The 17763-nt window shown below is 34.0% G+C and overlaps 1 protein-coding gene across 1 annotated transcript; it reads left to right on the top strand.

Moving 5' to 3' along the window:
• Positions 1-16761, top strand: LOC123665174. Its single transcript, XM_045599518.1, has 6 exons — positions 1-94; positions 985-1115; positions 3190-4035; positions 7089-7227; positions 15357-15559; positions 16380-16761. Exons 1-6 carry the CDS (start codon positions 91-93, stop codon positions 16638-16640), a joined length of 1584 nt encoding a protein of 527 aa, XP_045455474.1. The 5' UTR covers positions 1-90; the 3' UTR covers positions 16641-16761.
• The last annotated feature ends 1002 nt before the right edge of the window (positions 16762-17763 follow it).

The following is a 17763-nucleotide window of genomic DNA, read 5'->3' as shown; positions in this document are numbered from 1 at the left end:
GCTAATTAAGCTCTTCAATTCGCACATTGCTTTGAAGTTCCTCTTCGCTGCAACGTTGCGTCGTATCATAGAAAAATAAAAGAATTTTTAATGTGTGCGTAAATTAAAAAAAGAAAACCGAGTTATGATTTATCTGTAGCTTAAAAATATTTAAAAAGTTATCTCTGTGTGCGTTTAAACTGTTATTTATTGTCATTTTGAAAATAGAACCTAAAAATTCCATTTAGATTTGGAATAAATAATTATGTTTGTGTGTGTTGTGTTTCAAATGACGTTATTTATGTGTGTGTGAGGAGTTCTTTGATTAAGTGAAGTCATTTATCATTTTTAGAATCGTCAGTTGACGGGTTAATTAATTTTCGTTTTAATTGTATTTGATCAAATCTTTATTTTTAGAGATGAAAATTGAATTATTGTTTTTTTTTTGTGCGGATATATACTTACTATAAATTACATTTTTGTACGTGTTTATGAAATTACTATTTTGACGTGATAATTTCCATGACGTTATGTTTACTCACATATTGATGTCAGATTTATTTAAACATTTAGTACTTCTAGACTTGAGTAACACCTTAAGAAGTTAATACGGAATAAGAATTTGCGTATTTTGATATCGTCTATAACAAAACCAACGTGTTCATTTGTAAACACGCTATTTTTTAACAGTCTTTTCTAATTAATTTCAAATGTATACTTAATTATGTTTATGTCATATACCGTACACCAATTAATTATTTTTTGAGCATAGTAGTGATAGCAGCATATATATGACAGTGTTAATTTTAAACGTTTTATTGATAAAATAAATCACAGAAATTATGTTAAAAGTTTAACAAAAAAAAAGACAATATACAAATATCCCGGAATAATATAACAAGAATCACATTATACTACTTAATTTCCGTCGCGGATAACTAAAATGTAAGAAGTGTTGCGAAATGATAAGATGACTTGATTCTATCTTGTGTCTTTGTATTATAGTGAATATAAAGATGGCTTTAAAAGTTGAAAGTTTAAGTGTGTCGGACGTTATTATAGTGCTTGAAAACTCTGACATGAAGGAGTTTATTGATTTTGTTAAGGAGAAAGAAATAAATGGTGAAAAGTTAGTGGTAAGTAAAGAACGAATTTTCCGAGCTTTTTTGAATAAATAAATAAATAAATGGTGTTGCAAACAAAAACTAATTTAAGTACGCATGTTCGTACAATAGTATGTGTATATTTTACAGAATAACATTTTTTTTTACCGGAAATACTTAATGTAACAATTGCTTCGACTCTATATGTAACAATCCTGTTCATGGCCTATAAGAAATCATACGTAGATAAAGCCTCCATTCCTCATTTGTTTTATATTTTGTATTGGTAAGGCTTTAGATTAAGAACCGTCGAATTATCTAAGCTTAAAATTTGACCGTTTATCGGCATAATTTCGATACAAAAAAAAATTACTCTAACCTATCTAACTTCCAAATTAGAGCGTTTATCGACGTAATTTCGTTACAAAAAAAAAAGAAAAATAACCCTAACCTATCTAACTACCAAATTAGACTGTTCATCGACATAATTCCGTTACAAAAAGAAAAAAAAAAAATTAAAATTAACCCTTCTAACTTCAAAATGCGGTTCTTAATCTAAAGCCTAGCCTATTATATTATGTTGTGATCATGTAATGAGTGTAATTAAATAAAAATCAATCATTTATTGCACCTACCAAGATTGGCTTGCAGTACTAATGTAAGTGAAAGAACTGAAATGGCAAATAGGATAATATTTTTAAAAGCGATAGAGTCCTGGGCTCTACATTATTTAAAATGTTAGCGTTTAATGCCAAAATGACGTGGTTCCTTTTTAAATTCAGTTTATTCGTGTTAATTTAGTTTAGAATCTATATTTATTATCTCACTCCTCAGTGTTTCCTGAGTCAGGAGTGGGTGAAGCCATTACAGGCACACATTTGAGTTTTTCATTAACTTTTGTCTGATATATTAACAAATCTATTTTCTAAATGCATATGGATATATACACGGTACATATACCAATATAGCATTTTTTACAATTTTTGTCTGTCTGTCTGTTTGTCTGTTTGTTCCAGCTAATCTCTGAAACGGCTGGACCGATTTTGACGGGACTTTCACTGGCAGATAGCTGATGTGGCTAGTCTTTAAATTAAGACCCGTCGGATTAATTTTGTAACGAAATTATGCCGATAAACGGGCAAATTTTGAAAAAAAAAAAAAAAAAAAAAAAAAAGCTTAGATAGGTTAGATTAATTTTTTTTCATTCGACGGGTCTAAATCTAAAGATTTACCGCTGATGTAATATTTTAGACTTTTTTTTATAACTCTGCGAATTGAACAATAACTATTTTGTTAAATTCCACGCGGACGATTTCGCGGGTACAGCTAGTAAGAAATAAAATAGCTTAAATGAGGAAACTTATCAAATATTTTAATTTTTTCAATGTTTTTTTTTTTTTTTTTTTTTTTTTTAATAAATACTTTTATTAGTATTTTATTATCGAAAAATTGTACCGTTTACTTAAGTTAACAAATACATATGTATGTGTACAACCGTACATATATATTGCAACTCGACTACACAAACTGTTATTCAATGAACATAATCTATATAGTTTTGTAATCGAGTAACCAAGACCAATGTTTCTAGCTAAAAAAATTACAACTATTATTTATTATATTAGATATATTTACGAGTACAATTCATAACTTAGAGACCAAATATCTACCAATAGTTTTGATATAAATCATGTCCGCGTGGAATAATGCTAAGATAATTGGCAGTATTGACCTGAGGAATTGAAGGCGTCGATTTTTTGGCCAAATAATACACCAGTCCTCTTGTGGACTCAGTCACCAGTGGAGGCAATAAGGCGTAGAGTTGAATCTTTTAAAAATGTTTTAACACTTTACGTACATAATTTGTAACTAAAATCAATAAAATTAATGAACAAAACTTATATATTAGGTTAAGGTACCGTTACTACCCACTTTACAAGCTCGCACCTGATCCCAACAACCAAAGTAATAAATATATATCACTTCCCATATCATCGTTACTAATAACACCGATATCAGAGTTACAACGTAAATTAACACGAGCGAATAAATTCACCAAGTTCCTTAACTTGCAAACTTGTTCAGTTATCTCTGTCGTAATTTACAGGCAATTTCAGAAGGGATCGTGAAGCTGTGGCGTCCAAATATCAATACTAGGAAATTTATGGCATTCATACAAGACGTGAAGATAAATCCACAGAAATACTTAAATTGCTTGAAAGATGACGATATAATAACGATAAAGGAGACGAATCTGTGTAGCGCGAACCAGTACCAAACGGTCAGCGTGAGAAAGATAAGTCAGCAGGAGACAAACTTTAATACTGTAGAGGAAATATTGAAAAAGATAACTGTACCGAAAAGTTTTCTGTACAGAAACGGCCCGAAGAAACTAGAGAGGTCATCCTATATGCCGATGGATGCAGGCACTACTAAGAAACCTAAAAAGTTTTTCAGATTAAGTTCATATGAATACCCGATTTTCGATCTCAAGTCACGATTCTCGAAAACCGAAAACACAGACCGAGGTTACTATTCCGTCAAAACGGATAACAAATTTTACATTCAGAAAACTTGTAAAAAAACCGATTCAAAGCCTAAATACAAATCTCTACCCACACCAGAGGAGGCTAGCGAGAAAATAACTGAAGATCACTTTTACGAAGATCTGTGTTACAATGACATTGATAATAAAAAAGATAGTCACAAAAGTCTGACTCAAATCCCTCAAGTTAAGCCGTGTATGGTAAAAATACAAGAACTGTTTCAATCTTTCAAGATACCATTTTTTAAAAAATCTGAAGAGGTTAAAGTGAAAGAGGAGGAAGATACAAGTGCATGCAAAAACATAGTGACAGAAAGAGACGGCAATATATATGAGAACAGTTCGAATGATATGTACGATTCGATACATATAGTTAAGGACAACGACACTGAGAAGGTCACTCCTGGAGTAAGTACTGTATGATAATAACTTAAACTTCTTTTTTTTTAGGAAATCATATTGTATTTTGGTAGATTTCTTCGATAAATTTTTGGCTCTTTCTATTAATTTTGTCTAGCGCAATTTAGATATTACTTATTATATATTCTTTATTGCAGTTTAAAATCCTAATTATACATAATAAATAAATAAATAATTAAGAAACGCTTCACACTCAACGGCCCTCAGTAGGATTTTCTCCTGTGTCGGGGGTCCGGAAACACACACAATACACAAACACAAACGCCCAGACCACGACAAACATCTATATGGTTGATACAAATGTATATCGTGAGCGGGAATCGAACCCGCGACCGCCAGCGCGATTCCCACTCATGGTAAATATTTGTATAGGAAACGTCTAAGTTTTCCATAGGACTTTACGTTTGTATATTTCGTGTATTTAGGGCCAGCTTTACCGGTTATAGATAACGCTCTTTGACTGATGATGTATCCAACAGACAAAAGATTTTATTATTTTAGTCTTTTTAACCACCGAATTCTACTACATTCATGAGATATTTCTAATCGCATTTGTGAATCTAAAAGTTGTAGTTTATCAACTGCGATGAAATAGTTCCCAATGGCATATTACCTACCTTACAAATACACACACACACACAAATACGAGAGTTAATCTTCGTAGAGTTGATTATGAGACGTTTATTATTACTGTTTATAACACAACTAAAACTACGTCACATGTCTAGTATTATATAAAGTTTAAAATAAAATTATAAGCTATTACTTTCAATGTCCATACAGACATGCTGTGTGTACTGATGTATTTGTGTTTTTAATGTTAATTTAGCGATGTAATTTGATAAACGTAAAAAATTAAATTACTAGATGAGGCAAGGTCGAATGTTAAATCCAATTTAATCATCCTCGCTTCTGTGATGAAATGTTATTGTCATTGAGCAAGTGCTAAGTGCTAATATTGCTTAACGAACTATACATGAGATAAACTTTGTACGTGACGTAACATATTTTGTTTATTGGCTTCGCACGGTTGCAAAAACTACCAGTATTCCTCTACTATATTATGCATGTATTATAGATATAAACCTTCCTCTTTAATCACTCTATCTATTTAAAAAAACCGCATCAAAATCCGTTGCGTAGTTTTAAAGATTTAAGCATACATAGGGACAGAGAAAGCGACTTTGTTTTATACTATGTAGTGATGACTATACGTACCACTCAGTACTACTTGGTTCATTGTTTTGGTACTAGGAGTACATATGTTTCTAGTGGTATGTTCTAAGTGGTGTTGGGTGCCGTTGAGTGTGAGGCGTTCATTTATATATTTATTTATTTCAACAAAAACCTACATTGACTTGCACCCCCCGCACATGTGAAACATTTGTATTGGCCATACAGATGTTTGCACTGGTCTGGGTTTTTTGAGCAGTCCTTGTGGGTCTCCCCAACGTGCCTCAGAGAGTACTTTAGGCCGTCGGTCCCGGTTGGTATCATGTACACCTGATAGCGATCGTTACTCATAGTAGGGAATATATCCGCCAACCTGCATTCGAGCAGCGTGGAGGATTAAGCTCTGATCCTTCTCTCTGGGAAAGAGGCCTATGCCCAGCAGTGGTATATTACAGGCTGGCGCTACATTCTGTATCCATTAGTCAGACCCGTTTAGTACATTTTCGTTTATATGTAAAGAAGCGACTTCATCGCGAAACTACTCTGCACTGATTCCGTTCACCTCATTAGGCTTATGATCTGTATCAGCCAAGTCCTAAGCCCTTCACAGATGGGTAAATGCCATTCTATATTATATTGTAGCGTGATGTTACATTGCCTTTCTCTATTAATGAGCTATCCGAAACTAAATTTGAATTAGTAGTTACTGACATTAACGATTTTAACTAAAACTTTAACGCCATGTAAAATTGGTATAGATTTTTTTTAAGTTTAAAAAGGAATACACGGAATCTTCTAGAAAATCTTTTTCGTGGAAGTTAATTCAATTTCTGTTTTGAATTAAATGATTATGCGCGATGCTTGTATTCACTGCAGTGCTCGTTACTGAATGAATGTTTGAATTTATTTGACGGAATTTTGCGAAATATTTGTAAAATATTTCAACTTCATTCGATAAGGTTTTAAAACAACGTTTGCATTTTAATTGAATGGTATTAATTTGTGTAGTTTTGACACGCGTAGTTAAGTTTTATTTTGTTCTAGTGACGATATTTTATATAGAACTTTTTTTATCTTCGTTTATACTTTACTAGCGACCCGCTCCGGCTTCGCGTAAGTGTATATAATTATAGCCTATGTCATTCACTGAAAAAATGATTAAAATCCAGTAGTTTTGATTTATTCATTACTGCGCGTGGCCCGCACGCGTTAACTTTAGAGTAAAAGCCGGCCGGAACCGCCGCAAACACTACGTACCGCAATTTTTAAATCTGTAATATCTTCGAAAATATCCATTTAAATCACATGCTGTAAAGGGCCATATAGACCTGTATTAAATCAACAATGTATTTAAGGTATTAAATTAGATAAGGATTAATGCTGTATTGGTTAAAATCGCTTTGAAAATTAGCCATTATTTGTCGTAAAAAGTAAATGACAAAAAAATGTTATTATGGGATATTCATAAGAGATAGACATATACCGTAGACGTATGTTTACGTTTATGTTTAATTATTTATTACAAATTTTCTGTATCTTGTATACCTTATATAAATACCATTTCCTTTGCCCTAGGGCTGCCTGGAAGAGATCGCTTTTTAGCGATAGTGCTGCCCTTTGTAACTAATGAATATATTGTTAAAATCTTTCTTTCTTTGCTATGTTTTATTTCTGTTTTTGGTGTACAATAAAGTGTATTATTATTATTAATAATTTCACAGTTTTATTCATATATATATTTGAATATCTGTATGATATATAAGATATAGTAAAAGCAATAGCTTCGACAAGATGTTCCATTAAGCATGTACGACTATTATTATGAATATTTAATAAGCGTTCTTTATTGTATGTTATTTTATTTTTAGCCAAAGTTACTTGTTGAAGATTACCTGGAGCCAGTGCAAGTGAACAAGGATTACTGCGACATTTGTCTCAAACAGAGGGACGATTCGTTGCTCGGCTTCATTATGAACTACTTCGAAACTCGTCTTGGATTAAAACGAGGTGAGAAAACTTATTTTCTTCAGAATTATTTTCATAACATTGTAATTATAGCTGGCTGACCTGACAGATTTCGTGCCATATTTTTTTATTTTGCAATAATTATCTGTGTGGCTACGGCACTAAAAAATTTAGCCACCCCCTCTCTTCCCGTGGGTGTCGTAAGAGGCGACTAAGGGATAACAAGTTTCCACAACCACCTTGGAACTTAAGAAGCCGACTGATGGCGGGATAACCATCCAACTGCTGGCTTTGAAATACACAGGCCGAAGACGGGCAGCAGCGTCTTCGGTGCGACAAAGCCAGTACTGCGGTCACCAACCCGTCTGCCCAGCGTGGTGACTATGGGCAAAACACATGAGTTCACGTTATTTTTGGCGTAAACTTGTGGAGGCCTACGTCCAGCAGTGGACTGTATAGGCTGTAATGATGATGATGATGAATAATTATCTACTATTGTACGATAGTATGATATATATTGTACGAGTATATGTTATTTATCTATAAAAATGTTTTTGATATTGATTTCAAAATAGGTCATTGGATATAGAAGATAATGTATGTGTATGTTCTTTAAAAGGGGCTTGATAGTTCACTGCAGATTGGCGTATATTCCTACTGTGAATAACGATCCATATCAGGTGTTTATGATGCCAAGCTAAGACAACACGTACTTTATACTTTTTTAACTGAAGTAGGGCACAGCAGAAAATTTCCAGCTCAAAATATGGAGCAGCCCGACTGGAGTACACACACAGCTAAATAATATTGTTTTCAAGCAGTAGTGTGTTCCTGTTTGTGAGTAAGGTGATCAGAGCTCCTGTGCGCGATTGGGGATATTGTTGGTGACGCGTTTGCGATTCTTCTGGTGTTGCAGGCGTCTATAAGCTACGGTAATCGCTTACCATCAGGTGAGCCGTACGCTTGTTCGCTGACCTAGTTATATAAAAAAAAATACGTGCTCACCGAGGCATGGTGGGGAGACCCACAACAACATACACCCAGATCGGAAACTGATATTTAGAAAAATATCTTACATTTGTTTCACCTTGATCGAAATATCTCCCATCTCCCAAGGCTTTTAATTAATAAGCTTCCAAGCTTAGTTAGTGGGTAAAACGAAACGGATATAGGAGCCAGGCATTTGTCGTTTATTATATTTAGACTTTTCATTATTCATTGATATGTAAATTCACATCCAAATCACGTGTGATTAGGACATGTTTTCATTTCCGGCTACGAGGCTGGAGTCTGTCGCGGAAATTATCACAATAACGAACAATCTCATTCGACGTCATTTCCGACGTTTAAGACGTTTCGTTCGCTAAATGACTTGTGAGGAATATTGATAACATGTTGGATTTAGAGTTTTTTTTACTATCCTCAACCGTCTCCAGGAGCTCCAGCTGACTGACTCCACTGGAACACATTATTTGTGAGCAGTGTTATTTAGCTGTGATTTTATTATAGATATTTTAGATATTATAAAAATACTAGCTGACTCGGCAAATGTCTTGCCGCTAAACGCTATTTAAAAATAGGGTTTAATGGTAGAAGGGTGAAAATTTAGGGTCGTATGTATTTTTCAACGCCAAATCATAATAAAATAAAACATAAATAATTTATCAAAAATTAAAAAAAATGGGGTGGACTACCCTTAACATTTAGGGGGATGAAAAATAGATGTTGTTCGATTCTCAGACCTACCCAATATGCGCACAAAATTTTACGAGAATCGGTGAAGCCGTTTCGGAGGAGTTTAACTACAAACACCGCGACACGAGAATTTTATATATTAGATTTTTTGCTACTGTGGCATACGAAAATAAAACAGGCGTACAAGTACATAGTTGAGATACAATGAACTACCAGTGGTAGTAAAATGGTAGTACGTACGTGACGAAACGGTCGACGCAATGAAATTAGCGAATCTAATAAAGGGAACCCATCGCGTTCAGAGCGGTACATTAATTATTCATGAAGCGACGAATCATTGACGTTTTTATTAGCGCTCTGATGAACGACACCCGTAGCAAATTTGATACTCATTACTTGTAATTATCGCGGATTGATATTTTAGAATTTTACTTTTAACTGCCGTGCTGGTAAAGAGCGATAAAGTATAAATATCGAAATATAGAAAATTTAGTTTATAGTATGGAATTTATTTCATCATATTGTATTATTAATATAGGTTCAAAAAAACATGTTTGACTATATCTGTTACAAATGTCAATCATGAAACACACGTAATGTCGTCGGTTTCTAAAGTTTTCTAAAAGCAGCGAAAAATGGTTTCTGCTTTTGTTCCTAAGGCAGGCAGCTTAATGTCTGAATTTTAGGTAGCAGTCGGTTGATATATTTTCATATTCAATTGTTCCATTTCTATCCGAGAGCTTCAACAACCGCTCTGGTGCAGTGGTAAAAGCAGTCGCCTAAAACATCGACGGTTTGCGGGTTCAATTCCCGCTCGGCATGGATATTTGTATAAATGATTCATTTCGATTTGGCTGTCTGTCCTTCCGGGTCTCCATGACTCATGTATGATAACGATCGTTACTCATAGTAGGGGTTATATCCGCCAACCCGCATTAGAGCAGCGATTAAGCTCTGATCCTTCTCCTACATGGGGAAAGAGGCCTATGCCCAACAGTGGGATATTACAGGCTGAAGCGAAGTGTTTTTATTATTTGTATCACAAAACAATAGCTTTGTTTTAAATAGACACATTTCTTTTACTTTCTCATGAGTTTTATTTTTTATTTGTAAACGACTCGACGTCATGTGGAGACCACGTGGCTAGTGATGCGACGCTACTATCGATAGTGATTCGCATTCATTTCTATATATATTTATAAATTGTATTTGTTTTGATTTCAAGAACTAATTGTATTCTATTATTCTTGTTTCATTGTACTTTTGCATTAAAATATGTACTTATATTTGAATTTTAATTTTATAAATTATATTAGTATTAAATAAATTAATTATGGTCAATGTGAAGGTGCCACCGAAGAAGTAACTCAACAATATTAAAACGGTGTTTTGTATTAGTTTAAAGACATTTTTTACTTTTATTTTAATAAAATAGGAGCTCCGAAGTTTCTTCATATGACAAAGTCATGATTGTACAATTAATAATAAAAGAGCGGGACATCACTAGTGATTTTAAAATAAATGACACTAAAAAAATAAATATAATTTCAATGTGAAACACTCTTAGTGTCGTGACAGTGTTTGTGAAGTGCGTTGCGATTGTTATATAAAACTTAACTTAATAATAATCAAAACAATACATTTAAAATAAAAAATAAAATAAAAAAATCAACTTAAAAAAGTTAATAATTTAAGTGGTTTCAAAACGTAAAAATATTTTTTTATTAATAACTCGTTAACAATATTTAAAAGGGAACTTATTTGATAAGTAGTTTAGGTTTTAGTTATTTTATATAAATTATAATTATTAAATAAAAATTACATAAATAATCTAATACCCAGAAGAGCAAATTTTTATATTGATTGTTGTTTGTTACCTTGACATTTTGTTTTTTTTTTTTAATGTTTTAGTGACTTTTTTGTAATGTCGATAATTTTGAATTCATTAAGTGTGTGTTCACCTTATGGCGAAGTAAATATTAAAATTCATTTAAAGAAGTCAAATTTAACCAAAACATTAAGTTTAAGTCAAACTGTTGTGTTGCCACAGATTTATTAAATTCCAAATAATATGATTGGAATATCGCATAAATCAATATTATAGAAAACTATGTTCCAATTTAATGTTTTCGCTTGTTTAGATACAATTATTTCACCCAAAATCACCCCGCCCTCCCAATCCCGTATAGAGAAGCCCAGCCAAATGCCTCAAATTTAACTAAAACAATTTTCATTTAGATCAGCTTAGTAACAGCCCTGACTCAAACCTGACTCATCCAAATGACTCGAAGACAAATTAACATTCATTTAACCATTTAACGCGGAGCGCCTGACCTGATACAATGTACCTTCATTTCTTGACTAGCATGCGTATAGCAATGGCGCTATTTGAGATAAGACCCCTGCTTTACACTTCTGCAGTTGTGTATTTGACTCCGTCGCTTGTCTAGGTGTAATATTTGTTTTTGTATGCATACGTATTATTTGTTTTTTTTATTAATCCAAAAACTTTCTATAACAGCTTATCGGGAAAAAATATACACAGGCATTGAAATGTTTACCGTAGGAACCGATGAATAAAGCACTAAAGTTTGCGTATGAATATTTGAAATATCAATTAATTTGAAATATATTAAATCTGCAGTAAAACCGCACGTGAAATCTCGTATAGTAAAATAATTTTAATTCTTATTTGTTTACACAAGAATTCATCAGTTCAGCCTATCGCAGTCCACTGCTGGACATAGGCCTCCGCAAGTTCGCGCCAAAAATGGCGTTAAGTCATGTGTTTTGCCCATAGTCACCACGTTGGGCAGGCGGGTTGGTGGCACCGAAGACGCTGCTGCCCGTCTTTATTTGCCCGTCGCTATCCCGCCATCAGTCGACAAAAATTGGAAAAGTAAAATTACGTTTGTCAGGATAAAGTTTATTGATTTTAATTTGTCAACGTTGATCAACCATTATCATGTAGATATATTTAAAATAATGTAATAACAGCGGTTTATTAAACTTCAAGGGAATTTGATATAAGGCTACTACAAACTTAAACGAAAGTCACTGATAATATTACTTAAGTTACAAAAAAGACAATTACAATAATACATCGTAATAAAATTCTGAAAGTTATTAGGTAATTAATGTATGATAGACAAATTGATGGACATGTGATGGAAGTGATAAAGAGAACTGTAAGTGATAATAATAACACAATCATGTAAATCATCACAAATATGTGTTGGTGGCTTAAAGTGAGTGTGCCATTAGTGTATAACTTGGGTGTCAGGATCAGTGATGGCGTCCTCGATATGTTTTACGGCATCTTTCACTGTCTCACTGATGTTATTGCAGGTAAGAGTGAAAGAGATAGATAGTGTTTACGAGCTAGTACTTTTAATAATAGAATATAGCAAGTTTTTTGTGAAAATTGAAACTGTCAACGTTTGTCAAGTTATGTGTTTGATTAAATATTTGACCTCTTTAGTACAAACGCTAAGTTTGTTTCTAGGCAACTGTAAAAAAAAAATGTTGAATTTTACAAGGTTTCTAACTGATTCGACAGCCGTTAGTTTGTTTTGCGAAACGTCAAAGGCATGAAATTTGAATAGAAAAAAAAATGTATAAGGACACCCTAATCACTTTATAATAGGAAATATACTACACATTATCTATTCTCATTGCTTTATACGAGGTTGGCAAACAAGCGTACGGTCTACGTGTTGGTAATTTGCCTGCAATGACAGAAGCTAGGAGCCCAGGAGCATTGGCTACTTTATTCACTATAGGAACACAACATTGCTTGAAAGCATTTAACTTGGGGTAGTACCTCGATCTTACAGCTAAATAATACTGTTTTCAAGCAGTATTGTGTTCCTGTTGGTGAGTAAGGTGACCAGAGCTCCTGGGGGGGATTGGGTCGGCCACGCGCTTTCGTTGCTTCTGGTGTTGCAGGCGTCTATAAGCTACGGTAATCTTTTACCATCAGGTGAGCCGTACGCTTGTTTGCTGACCTAGTGATATAAAAAAGCAGTATTATTTAGCTGTGAGTTTCTGTAAGGTCGAGGTACTTCCCCAGTCGACCAACTCTGTATTTTGAGCAGGATATTTCCTGTTGTGCCATACTGTGACAAGATATAAAAAATATATGATTTCAAATAGTTTATTTCATCCAAATCGAATCACGTTTAGATATAATTGTACCTCGAAGGAACTTCGATACTTACGACAGCCACGATTCCCGATAGGCAATTAGAGTCATTATGGTAGGCCATCAAATTTAAATACCTGAGTACAGAAATAAAGATAAGCTAATTAGTATAGACATTCTCGAACCAACTACTTGATATGACCAGACATTTAATCCATCTATACAAATAAGTAAAATTGGAGTGTCTGTTTGTAATATTTATTTATTTATTTATTTATAAGATCACCAGCATACTGTACACTGTTACTACATAAAATATTATAATCAACAGAGATATAACTAAGTACCAGCACAATTACAGGTGACGACAACATGCAAATGAATAATAGTAAAATTAAGATCGCGTAAGTTACACAAATATTCTATTTACATAAGGAAAGCAACGTTAAAAAAGAATAATATATAATAAAACCAGGAATAGTTTTGGGAACAGAATAATAATTCATGAAAAGTTATTCAATTTAAAAATGTCATTAAAATTAAAAAACTATGAGTTAGAACAAGTAATAAATAAGATATATTAAAATAACCGCTTTTTACTAAATTCATATGGATGTATACACGTTACATATGCCTACATAACATTTTTACAATTTCGGTCTGTCTGTCTGTTTGTTCCGGCTAATCTCTGAAACAGCTGGACCGATTTTGACGAGACTTTCATTGGCAGATAGCTGATGTAATAAGGAATAACTTACTACTTTTATTTTAGAAACGTATTTATTTGGTAACTCTGCGAACGTAACAATAACTTCTTTATTAAATTTTACGCGGTGTAGTTGCGAGCACAGCTAGTATTAAATATAATTGATTAAAAGGTTTATTTCCTGTCATTCGTATATTGTAAGAAAAGATGAGGAATAGTTGCAAAGGCCGTAAGTAGTTCTAAGTCGTCTACACCAACGCGTTGCATAAAGTGAACCTGATAATTAGTTTATTAATAGACCCTGAATGAAATAAGACAAAAAGAGGATCCTAGAAATCTGCATATATCTTACGTATCCCCCAAAAATATTTCCGAGAGTTGGTTTTTAACCATGATTGATGAAAAATAAAATTAATTGTGTTTGCTTGCAAACGGAAAAAACCGACTTCAAATACATCGACAAGTAATACAACGTAGGTAGACGAAAAAATTGTCAAGTAAAAACGCATTATTAGACATAAATCAAAAAGTACTTGTCTTATCAGACAGATCATCAGATCACAATCAGATTTGTCGATCAGATTTATCTGAAACTACAGGTCAAATATAAGCTTTCGATTTTTAAAAAACTCATCGAATTCGATACACCCAGTAAAAAGTTATGAGGTATATTACAACGTAGTTCGATGAAAGAATAGTTAAGCAAATACGCATCATTAGATATAATTCGAAATAAACATGTCAGATATCGATTAAATTTAAATGGAACCACATGATAAGTACCACCTTTCGATTAAAAAAGAATTATTAAAATCGGTCCAACGAGTAAAAAGTTCTGAAGTAAAATACATTAAAAACGGGATTAGTAATATTTTGAAATTTACCGAAAATAGTTTTTTTGGCATCTTCAAAAAAAAATATTGAAAGCAAGTAATTGCTTAGAAAGCCAGACAGAAAAGTCAATGCACCGGCTAACAGACGCTCATACGAAGATGATAATCCGTCAACAGGAGGCGCTTGTCCGTTCATTCACTCTTTTATATGTAAAAACACAATTTGTCTCAAGAATAATGTGTTGTATATTATTTAATGTAATCACATACGTACGTACGTGTGTTGCGACTTAGCAGATGTTTGTAACTTTGTTTTAATCGATGAAATGTAATTATTATGACTGTACCCCTGTGCACACAGAATGTGTTTTGATAATTTTATAATGCGAACGGAATATTTGTTGCAATTGCTTTTTTTGCATTGTCTATATTTTTATATTATATTTATACCAGATATATTATGTATTATATAATTTTATATATATATGTATATTATTTTTATACCGGAGGTGTTTAGACGCCGCCGACACCAGAGCAGTCGTCAATACTTAATGACGATTTTAACTAATGGTACTGTTGTATGTCTGTATGTGTGTGTTATCCGCTAACTCACAGTAGACACAAAATACGATTTACACAAGACTATTCGGCTGATAGTAGTTCAATAATATACTATTTTAATTCATTTCAATCAAAATGAAAATTCGACCAATTTATTGTAGAGGTAACAACATCAACAATTGTCATCAACAATTTATTAGGAAATTAAATAAAATTGTACTTAAAATTTCAGAAACAAATGACGTCACCCAATCAGAAGAATCAGAGACGGAACCGTCTTGTGAAAAAGAATGGGAACGAAACAATATGGCGGCCCGTCCCCTTCCGGTTCCAGTCGAGAACGAGCCTTACTACATGAGCATTGACAGGACAGAAGCGGAGAATCTGTTGATGGGTCAACCTGATGGCACCTTCGTACTGAGACCTTCTAGTCAGGTAGAAATAAAATTTGATGATTGTAAACCTAGATGTATGTAACCTGATGTATGTAAGAGTCAATTGATTGTAGCTAGAAACGACCACAGTACAGCTGCTTTCTGTTTAGAGGGTTATGGGATTAATCTCACACCCGAGCCTGCGTATAATATTTACATATATATTTATTTGTATTTGTATTATATATATATGTATATATATATATATATATATATATAGTAAGGTGACCAAAGCTCCTGGGGGGATTGGGGATTGGGTCGGTAACGCGCTTGCGATGCTTCTGGTGTTGCAGGCGTCTATAAGCTACGGTAATCTCTTACCATCAGGTGAGCCGTACGCTTGTTTGCCGACCTAGTGATATAAAAAAAAATGTATACAAGTATTAAGTTGCTTACCTAAGGACAGACGATGGTAATGTTAAAGTTATAAAACATTCAAGATAAATATATAAAATTAATAAATATCTTATAACATAGGCACACAGCCGTCTGTTTCCATGGAAATAATACATATATAAATACAAATATTACACCCAGACTCAGGCGGGAATCGAACCCGCAACCCGCGGAGTACAAAGCACTACAAACTGCACCAACGAGCTAGTCAACATTACAAGTATTAATAACGTTTATTTAGTATTTTCAGTTTCGAATAGGATGGTAAGCGATTACCAAAGCATATCGCTGCCTGTCTAACCAGTAGCATCGTAAGCGCGTTACTGACCCTATTTCTGGACTTCTCCAGGAGCTCTGGACACCTCACCACAGGAACATAATACTACTTGAAAGCAGCATTAAAAGCCCATGTGTATTTTTTTCAGTCGAACCACGCCTACACTCTCAGCGTGTCATGTGCGAACTCAGTTCACAACGTCGGTGTCCGTCGCCGACCAGACGGACGCCTTGCTCTCGGCTTCGCTCGACGCGGCGAAAGGAGTTTCACCAGCGTCACGTCATTATTACGTCATCACAAGAAGAAGAGGCTCCTTCTGGTAGCTGGAGGAGAGCTGATAGGAGCGACGACGCTGAATGAAACGCCGCAGTACTATCAAACTCCTAGCGGTCTTCCTGTTATGCATTAAGAAGAGATACAACAGAATTTCTAGATTATTCGAAATTCGAAAATCATTTTAAATTGTTATTGTAGTGGCAAGCTTTATCTATAATATATATAAAAGCGAAAGGTCACTCATCACGAAATCTCCAAAACTATAACACCTGAAAACTTGAAATTTGGCAGGTAGGCTCCTTATAAGATGTAGGCATCCGCTAAGAACGGATTTTATGAAAAACGACCCCTAAGGGGGTAAAACGGGGGTTGGAAGTTTGTATAAAAGTCCTATGTTTTTGAAGTAAGAGACTTGAAATTTCAAATGTAAGCTCTATAGATGGTGAAAAGGTGTCCAAATAATGTATCTTTAGAAATCAACCCCTTTTTGGGGTTAAAACGGGGGATAGTAGGTTGGCTCATTGATCACGAAATCTCCGAAACTATAATAGTTACAAACTTGAAATTTGACAGAAAGGCGCCTTATAGGGCGTAGACATCCGGTAAGAATGAATTTTACAAAATTCGACCCTTAAGGGGGTAAAACGGGGGTTGGAAGTTTGTGTGAAAGTCCCATGTTTTTGAAGTAAGAGACTTGAAATTTAATATGTACGCTCTTTAGATAGTGAGAAGATGTCCAAATAATGTATCTTTAGAAACCAACTCCCTTTTGGGGTTAAGACGGGGGATAGTAGGTTGACTCCCTCATCACGAAATCTCCGAAACTATAACACCTACAAACTTCAAATTTGGCAGGTAGTTTCCTTATAGGGCGCAGACATTCGCTAAGAACTGATTTTATGAAAATCGACCCCTAAGAGGTAATTATATAAGAGACTAATTGTGCCTTTTGAAAAATTACTCGGTTTGATAAGCATTTCAAGTGACTGAAATAAAAAAATAATTTGCGTTAAACATCTTAATAGTAATGCATATCTTCATAACTACGCGGAAATAGTCGCGGGCAACAGTTAGTGTATTATAAAACAAAGTCCCCAAAAGTGTATATGATCGATTCGCTCAAAATTTACTGAACGGATTTTCATGCGGTTGTACCATTGGAGACAGGGCTCCACCATTGGCAAAAGGAAGGTTTACGGAACGGCTAAGCCGATTTTGATGAGAGTTTCACTGGAAGTTTGCCGGGAAAACTTTGT

Source organism: Melitaea cinxia, chromosome 23, assembly GCF_905220565.1.
Source record: "Melitaea cinxia chromosome 23, ilMelCinx1.1, whole genome shotgun sequence".
In the NCBI taxonomy this organism is placed as follows: Eukaryota; Metazoa; Arthropoda; class Insecta; order Lepidoptera; family Nymphalidae; genus Melitaea; species Melitaea cinxia.
This window is presented reverse-complemented; position numbering and strand designations above follow the sequence as displayed.